At 41.0% G+C, this 17,000-nt stretch overlaps 1 protein-coding gene across 1 annotated transcript; it reads right to left on the bottom strand.

Moving 5' to 3' along the window:
- Positions 1-189: 189 nt before the first annotated feature.
- On the bottom strand, positions 190-16,240 carry klhl20 (kelch-like family member 20). Its single transcript, XM_058395734.1, has 12 exons — positions 16,097-16,240; positions 7,707-8,055; positions 7,312-7,518; positions 4,694-4,852; positions 4,363-4,457; positions 4,086-4,201; positions 3,810-3,993; positions 3,153-3,296; positions 2,670-2,803; positions 1,623-1,831; positions 1,433-1,539; positions 190-1,311 (listed from the first exon to the last, which is right to left on the bottom strand). Exons 1-12 carry the CDS (start codon positions 16,222-16,224, stop codon positions 1,227-1,229), a joined length of 1,917 nt encoding a protein of 638 aa, XP_058251717.1. The 5' UTR covers positions 16,225-16,240; the 3' UTR covers positions 190-1,226.
- Between the last annotated feature and the right edge of the window lie 760 nt (positions 16,241-17,000).

Consider the following 17,000-nt stretch of genomic DNA (forward strand, 5'->3'; position numbering starts at 1 on the left):
GAAGTCACTTAGCATTTTCTCCAAGTGTGTTACAATGACCTGTGAAGCAGCTTGGCTAACGGTTTGAAGATGGGATTGTCCTTCACCCTCAATGCTTGGTAGCTGCTGTGGGTGGGAACTAGCACTTTGAGGTAAAAACATGTTAAATCATCATGATAAAACCTTTAACATAATCTTGACCAACAGCCAAGACTCATGTAAACTGTGTAACAGCTCAAAATGCATCCCTTTTATTTAGTAAATCAACATTTTGATGCAATGTGCGCAGACCAACACTGGGAACCGTTTGTTTTCATAATCTCTGAAAAAACTAAACAAAAATCACCCAGCATCTGTAACAAACTCAAAATGTAAATGCATAATAAATCCAACAACATTCTTTAAAAAAAACAAAACAAAAAAAACAGCATAATTCTCACTGTGTTTAAAACAGATCAGTGACCAAACTGAACTTGTCTTTGATTAAAGTGCACAGACTGATCCATCATATAATAAAATAAACAAGAAAAAAAAAAGTGTTGAAATGGTAGAAACCGCTTATGAGAAATGACTTGCATGCGCCTTCATTCATTTGCAACTTCAAAAAAGGCTCGCAGCATATTCCATATTCTACTGGTTTAGAAAGCACCACTATACCAAAGAGAAAAAAACAAAACAAAAAAAAACACATGCTTGGCTGAATCCGTGGAAGAAAAACAAAAACGAAAGAAACTGCACAAAAAAAAGGGGAAAAAAAAAAAATCACAGTGCATCCAGTTCATCAAGATTAAAACACCATTCAGACAAGCTACTGTCCATATGAGCATGAAGCTGTGACACCACCTCATGCAGCATCAGCTTACCAAAGAACCAAAAACACAAATACTCGGCAGTACAGATCCTTCCAGAAAGTGTATCTTTAAATGTGACTCTTTTTTTATCCTGTGTCTGACAGGAGCAATGCTGAAGTGAGAGTCAGCTCTCTCTATCTCTCTCTCAGATGGAAGCTAGCCTTTGGCTATGAGCAGGTCCTATGAAAGGAGCGATGAAATCCCGTCCTGAATGTGAAAGTCTTCACAGATCAGCTCATGAGAGCGACAGATGTTCATCCTCTCCTTCGTGATCTCATTGGCTTCTGATGTAAAGCAATAGTCTTAAATAATGGAGTCTTTTCTTTTTCCTTAATGTCTCAATGAGAGGCACACAAGCTATAAGTGAGGCATCTTATAAGGAGGTGGATGAGGCTATTACCATATATGGGATTCACAGTGAGTCATTTTAATGACGCCGACCCCCCCTCCTAATCTCCTGTAGTTCATTCCACCGTATAGCCTAAAGAGGAGGAAAAGTGCAGATTAGTCAAAAGCCACAATAATCAAGTGCTGGTCTGCCTGGTTCTGATGGCAAAAGGTACAAAGTTTCATGAACCCACATTCACTGTGTATTTAATTACCTCCATGTGTTAGCGTCAGGATCATAGACCTCTATCGTCTTCAAGTAAGTAGTGCCATCAAATCCACCGACTGCCATCAACTGGCCATTCACCACAGCTAAACCCACCTGAAAGCCAAAAAACACATCTGACATCAACCCTGGAGATTTATGTTCCTAAGCTTGAGGCGAATTAACAACGAAGTGCTCACCCCGCTCCGTCTGGACGTCATGGCGACCACAGGAGACCACTGATTGGTTCTCGGGTTGTATCTCTCAGCGCTGCTCAGTTCTGTGGTGTCGTCCCGGCCTCCGACTGAGTAGATCATATCCTGGTAGACGGCGCAGCCCAGATGTTTCCGCCGCGTGCCCATTGGTGATACTGTGTGCCAGCGGTTTTCCTGAGGGTTATACCTCTCTACTGCAGATGACAGAAAACATACCAGGATTTTTATTTATTTTCTTTTAAACCTACATTTTTTTTTCCTGAAGCTGTAACACTGGATTAAAAATCCACCAATGGGAGAGTACTAGAGAACTGCACCTTGGGGACTTGCCTGTATTTGGTTATATGTGTGCAAAACAAACATATACTGTACAATTAGTCTGCTGTCACTGTGGTTGAATTTGGCAGCCAAAATGAAGAAAAGTAATGAGCTTTGACAATGGTGAAAAGTTTTATTTACTTTATAGCATTGCCTATGCTGAGGTCATGTTAAGTAAATAAGGCATCAGTTTAAGATCCATGGCTGTAAAAAGGTTTTAACTGGCCAAGTCTGCTTTCCTTGAGCAGTGAATGATGTACATTGATCAAGTTGTTAGTTTAGTTACTTGACATAGGGAAATATGCATAAGCCTAATAAATTCGGTTTGTAAACAGTATAAATGCCAGCTGCAGATCATCTGAACACACACTCACTATGGCTGACACTGTAGAAATGGCAGCAGACATGGTTGTATTTTTTTAAGGATAATCCAAAAAAAGTAAGAAATACTGCCCAGAAGAAAACCCTCAGAGATTATCTCAGCACTGATGTAAAAGCAGAGTGATCAGACGAGTCAAAAGGCACAATGAGGCTTGTGTCAATCAAATGCCATGAGAGTCTGAGGAGAGGTTAATTAGTCACAGTGCATTTAAATCAAACACTAAGTAGACTTCTGGGTCTGAAGTAAATGTGTAACATAACTACCGTTCTCAAAGTCATTTTGAGACTGGTACATAATCATTACATGCTAGTCTTGGAAATACAAATCCTTACCTGTATTTAAAGGGGAGGTGCCGTCTGAGCCTCCCACTGCATAGAGGAACCCTCCTAGAACGGCTACTGCTACCCCCAAGCGCCGTGTACTCATGGATGCTACCCGTGTCCACTTATTCTCTTTAGGGTCATATCTTTAAAGAAAAACAACATATTAATAGTCATCTCATATGCAACAAACATACTGCAACTAAAGAACACAGCAGCCTAAATAATGCAGTCATATGTAATCTAACATTCGATTATCCTTCAGTTTTCTTGTTCCAAGTTGTTGTGACATTATATGTTATTCAGTCACACATAAGTTGTCTCATAACGAATATGTTCTTTTGTTCATACCCATCATGCAGTTGATAAGAGCTAAACCCCAATTAGGACAAAAATAAAAATGATATTGGAATTTTCTTTTCCTGATAGAGGTCAGACACTATATTCGTGCATATTTGTCCAAATCACCGTGATTATTTTTTTAGCTTTAATCACCTTTCAACTATGTTGAGACACGAGACTCCATCCTGTCCACCAACCGCATACAAGTAACCACCTAACACAGCGACTCCCACACTGGTCCTGCATGTGCTGGTGGGCGCCACATCACTGCTCCACTGGTTAGTCTTAGGGTCATACCTCAAAAGAAACACCAGAGGGCAGCATTGTTATAGTTTCTTTATGACATGCAGTATAACTAAAGCTGCAGCCGTCTGAGCTTTACATTACAAATACATTAATCTCTTTACATTACACTTACTATCGATTCAACAATACAATAAAAGTGTAAAGAGACAACACCAAAATCACAAGCAGCCAGATTATTACATTTCTCTTTCAATAATCATGTAATGTGTCCCATGCTGGGGATAGGATAACTTTAATTTTGAGCTTTCAAAGTTAAGTTGAGCTTAAATATTCACAGCCCTGTTAAAGACTCCCAACTCTGTTAAGTATTCACATCTCCTTCAAATCACTTCAGTACTTTTCATTTCTGTGCTATTCATGTGTCTGTGTGTTTCTGAGCTATCACACCAGCATGAGAATGTGTTTTGGACAAGCACTGCTCTAAGTCTTTATGTACGTTTAACTGTTAATGCAGGAACCTTTTGCAATGCATATAATCTGTGTAAATAAACATGTAATGCTCACCTCTCTACACTGTTCAGGTAAGAAGAGCCATCATGGCCACCGACAGCATACAACAGATCGTCCAGGACGCTGACGCCGACTCCGCAGCGCCGCTTGCTCATAGACGCCACCATGCGCCACTCGTTAGTCTGAGGGTCGTAGCGTTCGACACTTGAGATAGCATCGCCACTGCACCATCCCCCTACTGAGCACACATATACACCCACAGCTGCAAATTACACTCTGTATTAAGAACTGAAATATTCTTTTTCACTCATTAATTTACAATCCACCTACCGGCAAACAAAACCTCTCCACAGCGAATGGGCTTGCGAGGTCGGGTCCGGGGTCCTTGCATGAGCGGCCGTTCCTGAGGAAGCAGAAGATAGTTCTTCGCTTCATCCACCAGGTCCCTGAGAAGAAATAAAGTTACTCTGAGTTGCTTCAAAACTACAATGTAAAAGCAAAAGGTCATCCATCCAGATTACTAGATAGGTTTTATCTGGTTTTGATTATTGCAGTTTGACTATGTAACATTTCAGTAAACAGAACGATTGATGGAGCACATACACACCTACACTCCTCATCACTCTTAATTAGTGGATCCGAGCCCACCGTTCCTACGAGGAATTTGGGGCTCAGCAGAGGAAGGCGGACATGCTGAAGGACCTGGGGGGGGGGGGGGAGTTACAGTTAACCCTCAGACTCAACAGCTAGCTAGTTAAAATTTTAGCAAGCACTATCATTTTTTTATTGGTTATCTAAATAGCTAAGACTACACCACATGGAATTAAAAAAAAAGTAGAGCAGCATAACCTTTACTATGAAAGAAAATATGAGTGTTGAAGTACAGTGTTAAGCAGTACTACATCCAGCCTAGGGGTAAGATGTGTGTAACAGCTGACCTGAGGCAGCTGAAGCCGCCGCTCTTGGATGCTGTATTTAACCCAGGCCATGACGGCGTTAAACACCTGCTCCTCGCTGCGCACGTTCAACTCGTCACTCGAAATGATGTCGATCAGCTGATTGGCTGGGAGCAGCATGAACTCTTCACTCTCCATGACCTGAAGAAAAACAGACCGAGAATCAATCCATCATGCCACAATAACATATCACCCTGTTGAGTAACTGTGAGTAACTGCCAAAGTGATATGAAATTTATTTCTGCTGCATCAAAAAACAAAAACACTAGGCTGAGAAAGGGGATGAATGATCGAGGGATCAATAATTCAGCTTCACTGTAATAGAAATAGAAGGAGGAGAATCACATAGAGGAGAACATTCTATGGCATGATCAATACGCTTAAACTAAGCAATGATAAAACACCACAGCTTTGTTAAATGCTTGGTTCTGACTGGTCTGAAGCTCTTAATTTCAATAACAGCCGTTTAGACTGCAAGGCTTATAAATAATATGCTGGTTTCAACGTGTTATCATTTCTATAGTAACACACACGGCTTACACTGTATATAAACAGATTTAAACTGCTCCGTTCACAAACACAGCCACAACACGACAGGAGATCATTCATTTTCAATGAGAGCTGACGACGTCCAGAGGCATAAGCGACAAGTGGATGTGACAAAATTGATAAAAGTGTAACTTCATATTGGTCATCGCTGCACCAAATCGCTTTAGATTCAAGACAGTAAAGTGAACATGATCAGTAGAGAACACAATGCTGAATTTTACACACGCTCTCCCTCCATAATGTTTTGTAGCAGTTGTTTGAACGTAGCATCAATGCTCTGTATCAGTCAGCGGTAAAAGTCGTAATCAAGTTTTTTGCCATAGCAAGTCTTCAGGTGTGTATACACATTAACCACATGTATCACAATCTCTCATCATGTCAGCCAGCGAATATGTGGATAAATCAGTTTTGTTTTAGTTCTGTTGTTTGTGGACAATTTCTGTCCACCCACTGACAACCAATCAAATGGACTGAATTCACAAACTCACGGCCATATTGTTGAGGCAAAAAATGAAACGAGACCTAATGGAGGGCGTTGAAAACAGGGCAATCTGCATGACAGTGAGACAGTGATTGTAAACACTGTAGGTCGCCAGTTCTGCCATAATCATGTCAATAAATTCAGTATAAACACTGAGGATATACAGATGCCAATGTTTCGTTTGCAGTGCAACTTGTAAGCCAACAAGTAACACGTAGCCAAAACTCATGCACTACAAGTGCAAGTAGACTACACCCTGTTATAACAGAGCTGTTGCATGAACCTAAAACAGTTTATAGGGAGAAATCCAAAAACAAAATGAGAACCTCAACACAGCTGGATGCACGCTAACATCTACGTTAAACTTATTTAAGAGTTTCAGTTAGCTAACCAAACAATGAAACATTGCAAAACAACCCGAAAGAAATGTCTTATTCACATAGTCTCAAGTTATTAGGTGATTATAGTGAAGAGTATAACAAAAAGGCTGATTATGGAGAAAGAAAAACAGAAAAGGAGCAGTGGAATGGTAATTTGTGTGTTTAAAAGGCTATTCAGAGTTAAATGATAATTATTACTTGATAGATTTAACAAATGCTTGGATCAAAACTTTGGAGTAAAAATAAAACAGGGGTCTGATTCTTCGTCTATTAAACATGACGCTCGTGGAAAAAAGGGAGACACATAATATAGTTTATTCCCAGGGAGCATCGCTAAATTTAGCACAGGGATGTCGCCCTCAATCTTACTCAACCTGAGACTGAGCAACAATCGCAACCCTGAAGTAACAAAGACTTTCTTCACAGGTTTAATTCTCCAGCATCAGTATTACTGAGAACATTACAGAATCTCCTGCAGTTGGACACTGTAATGATTAACAGGCTTGTTAGCTTCTTTCTCTCTTGGTCACTTACAACTCCAGGGTATACAGTTCGAACCTGAGCTCAGATTCAGTTAGGCTTTTCCCTTCACTCCACTGTTAATCAAAATGGTACGATTAGTGACACAGTTAACAAACCTTTGGCCAAGAGACAGGCATTCTTGTTTTATTCTAATCTTTCATAAATGTCTCAACTTTCTCAAAACACTTCATTCACCTTCAGTAATGGCTCAGGGTTGTGGTGGCTCCAGAGTGGATCATGAGAATACTAGGTGTGAGGTGGGAATGCACCCAGAATGGGACCGTAATCTATCACACAGTTCCATGTACAGACACATTCACACCGTCATTTAGTCATGAGTAGCCAGTCCTCATACTGCAATGTTTTGGGAGGAAACCCACATGAACATGGGAAGCACAGAAATTGTACAGACAGTAACCTGAGCTCGGGTTCGAACTGTAGACCCTGGAGTTGTGAGTCAGCTAGACTACTAGTTGTGCCTTTGTGAACCATTAATAATAATAATAATAATAATAATAATAATTATTATTATTATAAGAAAAAGAATCACACTACCCATGCTAATTATTGTGGTATGTCATATATTATTATTATTATTATTATTATATCACTACTTCCACTACTTTCTCTCACGGACTCATACGCTGAGCTGTAAGGAAGCCCTTTACCTCCTGAAAGTTGTGCTGGGTGAACTTGTCAGCAATTCTCAACAACTCTCGGCATGAATGCGTGTCAGCAAAAGCACGGATGCCCAGGCAGTTAGACGGGTCGAGTTGGCGCTTGAGAAACTCGCAGCAAGCCTCCTGGATTTCAGCCAGCTGCAGCAGGCAGGCAGCGGGCAGCAGCGTCTGCACATTCCCCTCCTCCACGGTCACCTGAGTGCCACAAATACACCTGCAGTTAGTTTCTCACACATGATCAGTGCCAACATGTAGCACAGACAAATAAAAGAAAATCAATCCTATCTACTGAATTCATCATTCATAAGAAATAAGATTCAAAAGCAATGACACGTTCATATTAATTCCCCAGACTTTCATGTTTTACAACCTAAATGTCAGACCTGTGAGGTGTAGGCGAAGTCGATAAGCAGCTCCATGGCGCGCTCGTCGATGTCACGGATCACCACCTCGGTCTGGCGACTCTCGGCCAGCTCACCAGTAAACATGGCCCTAAAGTAGGGGCTGCAGGCTGAGAGAATGACGCGGTGTGCATAGATCTTCTTGGCACCGACCACCAGCACGACGTCACACAGCTCACGGTGCTTACGCAGCAAGTTGATCACCTCCAGAGTCTGCCGTGGGTGCTTGTCCGACACATAGGGCATGCGGGCTGGCTGCGGCACGCCCTCCGGCAGCTTGTTGGGGTCGCCCAGGGTGCAGCGGCTCGTGATGTCCATCCCGCCGGTGCCCCTGAAAGTCAAAACACAAATCAGTAACAAGTAACAGAAAAAAACAGGCTAAAGTTATAGCGCAACTCCTTCTGCCTTTGTTCCTGCTGCCATGCCCCTGTCACTCAAACTGCTTTTGCCTCACCAGCCACTGGACTCTCCAATGTAATCATTGTCAGGACAAGACAATGAGACATGCTGTTACTTGCCAGCAGATGACAGAGACCTGCATTTTAGGTTTTTTTATTGAGCAAACACTTACAAATTTCTAGGGATGACCTATTGGGTTTGTGCCTTAAACTACAATCACAGCCTGTGATGTTAAAAGCCCAGGCAGAGAAAACACAGGATTGTGATACAGTTATAAAAATCTGACAGTCCAAAATAGAAAGCCTGTACGCTTTAAAGGGAAAAAAACACTCCTGGCAAAAAAAGTACAGAATTGAAATGCAATGCTGAATGAATGGAAGACTTTTGTCACAGGCAGCCTGAGTTAAAAAGCCTGAACTGCAGAATAAATAAAGATTATAATCACATGTCTGGAAGGAATCATTTTTCTTGCTTGTCATTCATCAGCTGATGTTTTACATGACTCTCATGCCAATGCATAATGCTTCGTCAATGCCAGAATTACTTGCAGCCTGGGTAAAGATGGGTTACAAAATGGCTTTGGACAAAATATGTGATCAATTATTGTTAATAATAAGAACCAACTTTATTTGACCTACTTTAGGTAATTACACCCATGTTTCAGACCTGTTCACTCCATTGGAGACACAACAGAGCTGGGTAAGCTGAGACATGCTGACTTCTCCCAACAGTTGTGTTTTCTCAAGCCACTCAACAAGCAAGAGAGAAAATGAGAGTGTGTGAAAGAGAAAGACAGACAACTACAGACAGATACAGCTGAGTATCATCAGTATATGAAAGACTTATGCTTTCATAGGATAATGCCAAACAGAGGCACGTAAAGACTAAATAACACAAGACGTAAAACAGAAACTTGTGGATCACACACACACACACACACACACACACACTCGCCCATTCATACAGGGCCCCTTACCCCAGAGGTGCAGGGCAAACATGTTAAACAATAAGCCACTGTGTCCACTTTGGGGCTAATTCTATAATTGTTAATGCACAAAAGGACAATTCTGTCTTTTCAAGTCAATTAAAATCAAACTCTTGCCACCTCGTGTGACAATATCAACCACTGCAGCTTCTGATCTCATCACTCTTGATGGTTCATTAAGCACTCCCATATAAAGGCGTTAAAACAGAATCTGTACACAGTAATGCCTTTGACAAGAGCTGCTTCACTGCTGTGATTAATTCTGACATTAAACTGGTACATGTCGTAGTAAGAGCTAGCCACAGTATGTAATACTTCATGTAATTAGCTGTGTTTTGCAGATGTCTGAAGTAAGTTGAGAAGCAGAGCAGTTGATATCGGCCTATAGTTGCGAATGGATCAGCGTTGCTCTTACACAGTAGCGGTGATGTGATTATAGCATATAGAGACAGTTTTAGCTGCTGTGACATCCACTTCATTAGCGTTAATAAGTAAAACAAAAATACAATAAATAGGCACCCAAGGTTGTTTCCACGAGAGCTTGAAAGACAATATAACTCATAGTGGATCCGAGGATCCACGCCATATTAAAGACTACACAACTTTGACATTTCAACATCTAAAAACAATGCGTGAGCAAACAAAATGTGTGTGGGAGGACTTCCATCACAATATGGACTTCTATTTCACATTTCAGATCCATTTTCTCTAAAAATTGATGAAAGAACTGTGACTGACTTGTGGCATTGCTTACAAACGACTGTTTTCTGTCTGAAAGTGTTACACCCAAACCCCGCGCAAACAGCAGAAGCACAACTTCCTGGTCTAGGTGTTTTGTCTTCCTCAATGCTTGTTTTTGTTACAGCACACCGCTAGTAGTGGCTTTAGCGACTTGTGACAATGTAAAGATTTTCCTATCGTCCTCTGATATGCATCACCATGTCACACAGCCCCATCAGTGACTGTAATAATGCTGTTTTAGGGCTGAGATTGAGGATACAGTAATCCCCCTCTATATATCGCGGTCCCGGTATAGCGCAGATTTATATTTGGAACATAACTCTTTTTTTTTTTTTTGCGGATTTTCCCGGGAATAACGCGGTATCCACAAACCTTATAGTGAATTATTTTTATGTTGAAATAAGGTAATTTATTAATAAAAATATCATTATTAATTACAAAATATTACATTATTACATAAATAGTTACAAATATTACATTAATTACATTAATATAACATTAATTAAAATAAAGTAAAATGTTAATAATATATCAAATACTGTACAGCGTAGCGTTGTTTAGGAAAGCGCGGTGTGGGGATGCTGAAAATCAAAATACAGTACAGCTGGAGGAACGGGTCCGGCCAATCAGAATGCCCCATTCATTTAATCATGGTTTGATTGGCTGCTGCTGGCTGTGTGTGCGATTGGAAAAAGGAAAAGGGAAGCAGAATACTCCAGCATCCCAGTCTTTCGCGTGTCACTGTCCCGAGTGTTTGGTTTTGTTCTGTGTACGCTGTATTTTTACAGTTTTTCTGCAAGCCCTAGTACGTCTCTGCACCTTCTAAGGTTTCTGGCAAGGAACATACATACATAAAGTACTCACTGTAAATGTAATATTTCTACGAATTTGCCCAAAATTCATCTCGCTATATGCTGCAAATGTTTTCTGTGTGTGTTTAAAGAGTGTGGGTGGGTCATTTATGGCTTAAACAATAAAACCGGGTATCACAGATTTTCATTTATAAAACGGGGGATTACTGTACTGCCTTTTTATGAGAAGTCTGGGTAACATGCTGAGAACGTCCAAATTCTTCTAACAAACAAAGAGACATATCAGAATTATCAATAGAAGATTCAGACATGATTTTCACAAATTCACTGTTATCTCCTGTGCAATGTAAAAAGCTGCTTGACCTTCAATTGTTTCCTATCTGGTCAAGTCAGGTCTCACAGGCATCATAATTTGGTTCCAAAGACTTTCAGACTTTGCACATTATTTGTATTAATCAACAGGTTTTCTACCTGCTGACTGAAAACAAAAAAAGGAGAATAAGAATCCTGACAATCAAGCTGTAACACTAACACCAGACATCTGGACCTGCAGACGGAGCTAGTATAAGTACATTGAAAGATGTGCTTGGTGGAAGGAGAAGAAGTGAAGAGTTAATGGTTTGTATGTCTAACCAGTCATGCACGTGAACTGGTTTTGACTCTATAACTCTTAATTATATTTGCTGACGGCATTTGAGATCGTAATTTATTTGGCTGGAAGCCGTCTCTTCTAACAAGGGTGCAGGGTGTTTCCGCAACCAATCAGTTCAATAAAAAACCCAAAACACAGAGACATACACTGTAATTGTAGCCAGGAATGAAGCCTGAGTAGTTTGATAAAAATGTCACACCCATAACAGTGTGAGATGAATCAGAGATTAAAAGGTCTCTCCCACATTTCTCTTGAAGTGCAAACACAACTATTAAAAACAGTTTATGCAGTTCAGGTTGTATTACACCAATTTAGATTATAATTTTTTTGGTTATGGGCAGGTGGGTATGCTAAGCCATGAGGACCTTGGAGAGCTGATGATAGCATCACAGATGATGAACTGGCAGTGGTGGTGGTGAAGAGGAGTCTGAGAAGCTGCAAGCAGCCGACACTTTACATTGTTCAGAGTTCAGAGCCCTGCACAAGCCCCCAGTTTCCCCCAAAGACAGTGACAAGAGCTGAGATTGGTAGAAGTTTTTTAAACTTCCCAGAAATACAGGCCTGGGAACCTCGTCAGAATACATGGACTCTATGAATGACCAGGGGACTTGTATTAAAACCTCTACTAGGTCATAGCAGGATCTTTCAGTAGGACAAAGCTCCAAAACAAATATCCAAATCCTCAGAAAAGCTCCAGACATGGTCATCTCTGTCCCCGGTCCTAAACCCTGAGCTGAAGAGGCGAGTCCGCACGAGAGGATGCGAGTTCCTTGTGGATATGGAGTGAAATGTACTGAAGAGTGTCATTTAGTTCTTTTCTCCATGACACACGAAATGCAGGCATGCCAATCAGTTCAGCTTTCAGCTGCTCACACCGCTAGCAGTAAATGAAACGTCACTTCAGTATGTTAAATGCAATTACAGTAATATTTACCTTAGAGAAGGCAACACAGACATGCGAGTTGGAGATATCAATAAGCACACAGTCTGTTTTGAAAGTCATAAACGTATCATTGCTAATCACAGCTCAAAACTACATAGCCTAATTCTGAGTTAGGTTTAATGCACCGTTAGCCCACCGTTAACCGGATGTAATGATGAAGGGTCACTTAAAAGCATTACAGGAAACACAGGGTGAGGGAATAATATCATTAGAATGAAGTCTTTTGTTTCTGTAGCTACAGGCTACACTTACAGCAACGATGTCGAGCATGAGTTTAAATTTGTTTCATAATGTATAAGAATGTGCCTCTGGATTTTCTGCTTTACTCATGTGCACTAGGGTCTCACAAAGTCATGCTGCTTTCAGTATTCATTTATGCAGAAGAATAGCGGTTCTCTGAGACACTTTCAGTATGAATTGGCTTCGATGGGTTTAAAAAGAAAACACGAACCGCATTTTATTTTACCAGAGATTCTGGATAGAAAAATATCAAGTGGTGACAGAATAAAGAGTCGAGGATGAACAGAGAGTAAAACCTCAAGGGGGGAAAAAAACAGCAGCTTCACGACTGGAAAATAGAATCATAAAAGCTTTACAAAACAGTTCACACACACACACACACCTTTGAAGCATCTCTTTGAAGCCCAACATCTCACACAGCGCTTCAGAAAACCAGACACAGGCATAAACAGCAAGGCAGATTAAACTTTATGAGAACGCTCACATAAAATCAGAACTATTCTGATCTTATACGCTGCATACGGACCAGGAACAACACTAAACTACTTTGCTAATAAGAGCCTATATATAAGACTGACATAAGGGTTCAGCTCATCCACAGAGCTCCCTGTGTGTGTGTCGAGTTTCAGTACAAGACACTGACACGCGTTCGCTGTCTGCCTGCATCTTCAGTCTTTGTGCTATAAGTAAGACGTAAAGGAAGTCTCCCACAAACTGAATCATTTCCAGAAATATCTGCCTTAAACCAAATCCAGCACTTAAGTCATGCAGAATTTCCGATGTGGTTTAGAACATAGTATGACTTACTGTAATCCAGAAAATAAGCAAAACTTCAGTGCAGCACAACCCTAAAAATTTTTTAATTCTGTCCAAAACTGACAAAAGACAGACACGGTTGAGTTTTACCAGAAAACTGGAAGTTTCACAACCCTTGCTTTATTTTTGAAATGATTTTTAAATGAGATTATATGTTGTTTAATGCCATTTGCATGAAGATTTGTCAGTCTATTTACGGAATAGGTTTTGGGTGAAATGAGCCAAACTTCCTGGCGGCGGTTTACGGTTAACATGCCAGTGGGATTTAGCCCTCGCTTCTTCTCTTTAAACACAGCAGTGTTTAGCTCTTTGGTCTGTCCAGCTCGCTCACGTCCTGAGCTGTAAACTCTGCTCAAACAGAACTTTCCTGCACCAATAAAACCATCAGGCTCAGCATCTCGTATGGCAAATACCCGAGTTGTTTTCTGCGTCTTTGAGCATAATGTTTGAGGTCATTCATAGAACTATACACCTCACTGAAGCTGTTTTGTTTTCAGGAGACAGTGAACCTGTTTTCATAGCACTGATACAAACATATTTAATGTGGAGGTTTCCCTTAAATACCATCAGTACATTATATCCTGTATTATCACTGTGTACATGTCCTGGACTATTATTCTCTACATCTTTGTCACTTCTTTGCATCAGGATTGTATTCCGATAACTCCCACCGTCTTTAGTTTTATTCTACTCTACTCACACTCTGCACACTTTGAGAAGTATGAGTCATGACACTCACTGCATAGATCATCTCTCCAGAGAGTACAAACATGACTGGAGCCAACAACAGGCGAGTGTGTGTGGTCCAAATGCACTGCACAGCTGCTTCAATTACAAAATGTCAACACGTACTTCAGCGCAAGCATCAACTAAAGCATCTGAGCAAGTGTCAGGTCTCCTGATTTACGGCACGGCTGTTTTGACGAACCCCGAATGTGATTTTACACAATTGACAAACAATGAGCTGCATTTCCCGGAAGGATCGTTAAAGATCGTATACAAAAGCCAATCTGTAACTGACAGGATGATCTGATTACAGCTCATGTACTGATTCTGATACTGGGTAATATGATCAGAGGCTGGTGATCCAATAGAATTTGCACAGGACCAGACCGGGATGATCGGAAAGCAGCCCAAAGTCACGCACATCCTGTAAAACTGGACAGAAGGATGCAGATAGTTGGCTTGGAGGATGCATGTATCCAGTGAGTATTACGACCTCGGCATACATCACGCAGACATTACAACGGCTTCAACAGACAATTTCCACCCATCCATTTCAGTCACTTCTATAATATTATACAACACCTAGTAACTCATGAAGTTAAGTTGTATTTATTTGTCACATATACTGCACAGTGAAATTCTTTCTTCGCTCATCCTGACCTTGGGGATTGGGGTCAGAGAGCAGGGTTAGCCATGATACAGCACCCCTGGAGCAGGGTAGGTTGGGGGCCTTGCTCAAGGGCCCAGCAATGGCAGCTTGCCGGTGCTGGGGCTTGAACCCCGATCTTCTGGTCAGCAACCCAGAGCCTTAACCATGAAGGGTGAAGGCCAGGCATGGGCTTGCTCTGAGCCACTTGAGGCCAGCCAACATCACTCCCACCCTGAGAGTACAGACATATTTGGTCCCTTGCCTGTTTTCCCTCCATGCTGATGATTCTTTTCCTTTTCCACCACTCGACACCTAACATGACAACTGAGACTTGTGGTGTCTCTGCTCCTCATGTCGTTGGATGAACTCTGTAGATCAGGGGTGTCGGTGTGGGTGCAGGTTTTCATTCCAACCGAGCAGAAGCCACACCTGAGTGAGTCTACTGAAACCCAAGATCAGTTGATTATCAGGTGTGGCTCCTGCTGGATTGGAATGAAAACCTGCACCCATACCAGCCCTTACCTGCCGATAAGATTTAACACCTCTGCTGTAGATGAACAAGTCCCCAAATCTGTGGGCATGCATCTACTTCCTGTGCGTGTCTTTTCTTTCTTTCTTTTTTTACAATACCACCTGGAGAGCTTGTAACAGATAAAGAAACGCCTATTATTATTTTATGTTAAATTGCATTACACAGACAGTATCCAGTATCCATTTGTCGCACCAGGAGATTTAACACGCATGTAATATGAGGGACTATATTTAAAAGGCGTCTAATTGGAGCTGCTGCGCGAGCACAATCACAGCTGTCATCGTGCACGCGCTTAAAAATAGCAAGGAAATTCCGCGAGACCTAAAACTCCCAGCGCGAGACTTTTTCCACCCTAGTGTACTACACAGTGTGTGTGAAGGCTGCGGGCATTTCACTATACTTACACACTGAGGAGTGCGCTAGTGTGTGTGGGGTCTGAACCAATCTGTGTCGGAATGTCCAGGAGGGGGGGGGGGAAAGCAAACTGTAGAACAATTTCTGCTCCAATGCGTTTGACAAAAACGTTTATCGATGTTAAATAAATTAGCAGTCAAATGATCTGTTTATAAAAGGTAGTAATGGTGGCAAGTTCAAATCTGACAACACTGCTGGTCAGACTGAGGGATGGAAATAATAACTCTAAACGTGTTTCACACATGATACATATATAAACAGTAAAATAAAATAACCGGAATGTTTAGACGTGTTAGTCTTTTACACTGCAACGAGTTTGAGTTACTGAGCTTGTTGCAAGCTAATGCCAGGTAGCCAGTACAGCTAACTGCTAGCTGGCTATTACCAACCACCTATGCGGCCACTGTAACTAAAGTGCGAGGTGTACACAGATATGTTCTAGAAATAAATATATCTATTTTACCTTATCTGTCCATTCAAGCGGTCCAGAGTGCTCTTTAAGTCGTCTCTCGAGAGAGAATTTAGATCAAAACCTGAAGCGAGTAATACCGTAATGACGACAAGCGTGCGACAGCATGCCAAACGGCCCATTAAAGGATAAATAGTGCACTACGTAGCAGACAGACGTTGCTAAATTGCTACTCGTTGTAGTGTACCTAGGTAGGGAGCTGTTAGCAATTTGGGATTCAATTTGTGAATTGCACTTCATTCGCTGGATTTCCAAAATGGCCACCGGAAATATTATATTTCAAAATAAGGGTGACTAAAAATGTTAAATATTTCCGCTATATAGCTGATAAACGAGATAAACAAGTCACCGCAATGCTGGGAATAAACACATTGAATAATAAGTCGTTCTAGATAAGAATTAAGATATAATATTCTGTTAATGTTGCTTGTTTTTGTTCTTTTTTTAAAAAAATAGTTTCACATTAAATCCAGTAATGCATCATAAATCAGTGTTTTGTTGTATTGTTCTAGGCTCTTCTGCAATTTGATATATTTCTATTCACTTGCCATATGCTTGTAAATTTATGCTATTGTTTCCAAAGGAAATTGGTGTCAATGTTTTTCCAACTTTTTTTTTTTTTTTTTTGGAGCCTGCTCTGCTTTTAATTTGTAGACCACATTTTACTCAATTTATTTTGTAGATCAGCCAGCACTACAGCCTTTATTCCCCAAGAAGCTTTCAATCTTCTTTAATGGATATAATATTCATAATACTCTAAACTTCAGTGTCCTCTGAGCTGGCTGATGTCTTTGTAGACATACACAACCTGTCCCTAGAACAACAACTTTCAGTGACCACCTTTCTCAAGACAACTACCATCACACCCTCCTAAAGAGGACTACAGCAACTTGCCTTA

The sequence above is a fragment of the Hemibagrus wyckioides genome, linkage group LG07 (assembly GCF_019097595.1).
Source record: "Hemibagrus wyckioides isolate EC202008001 linkage group LG07, SWU_Hwy_1.0, whole genome shotgun sequence".
In the NCBI taxonomy this organism is placed as follows: Eukaryota; Metazoa; Chordata; class Actinopteri; order Siluriformes; family Bagridae; genus Hemibagrus; species Hemibagrus wyckioides.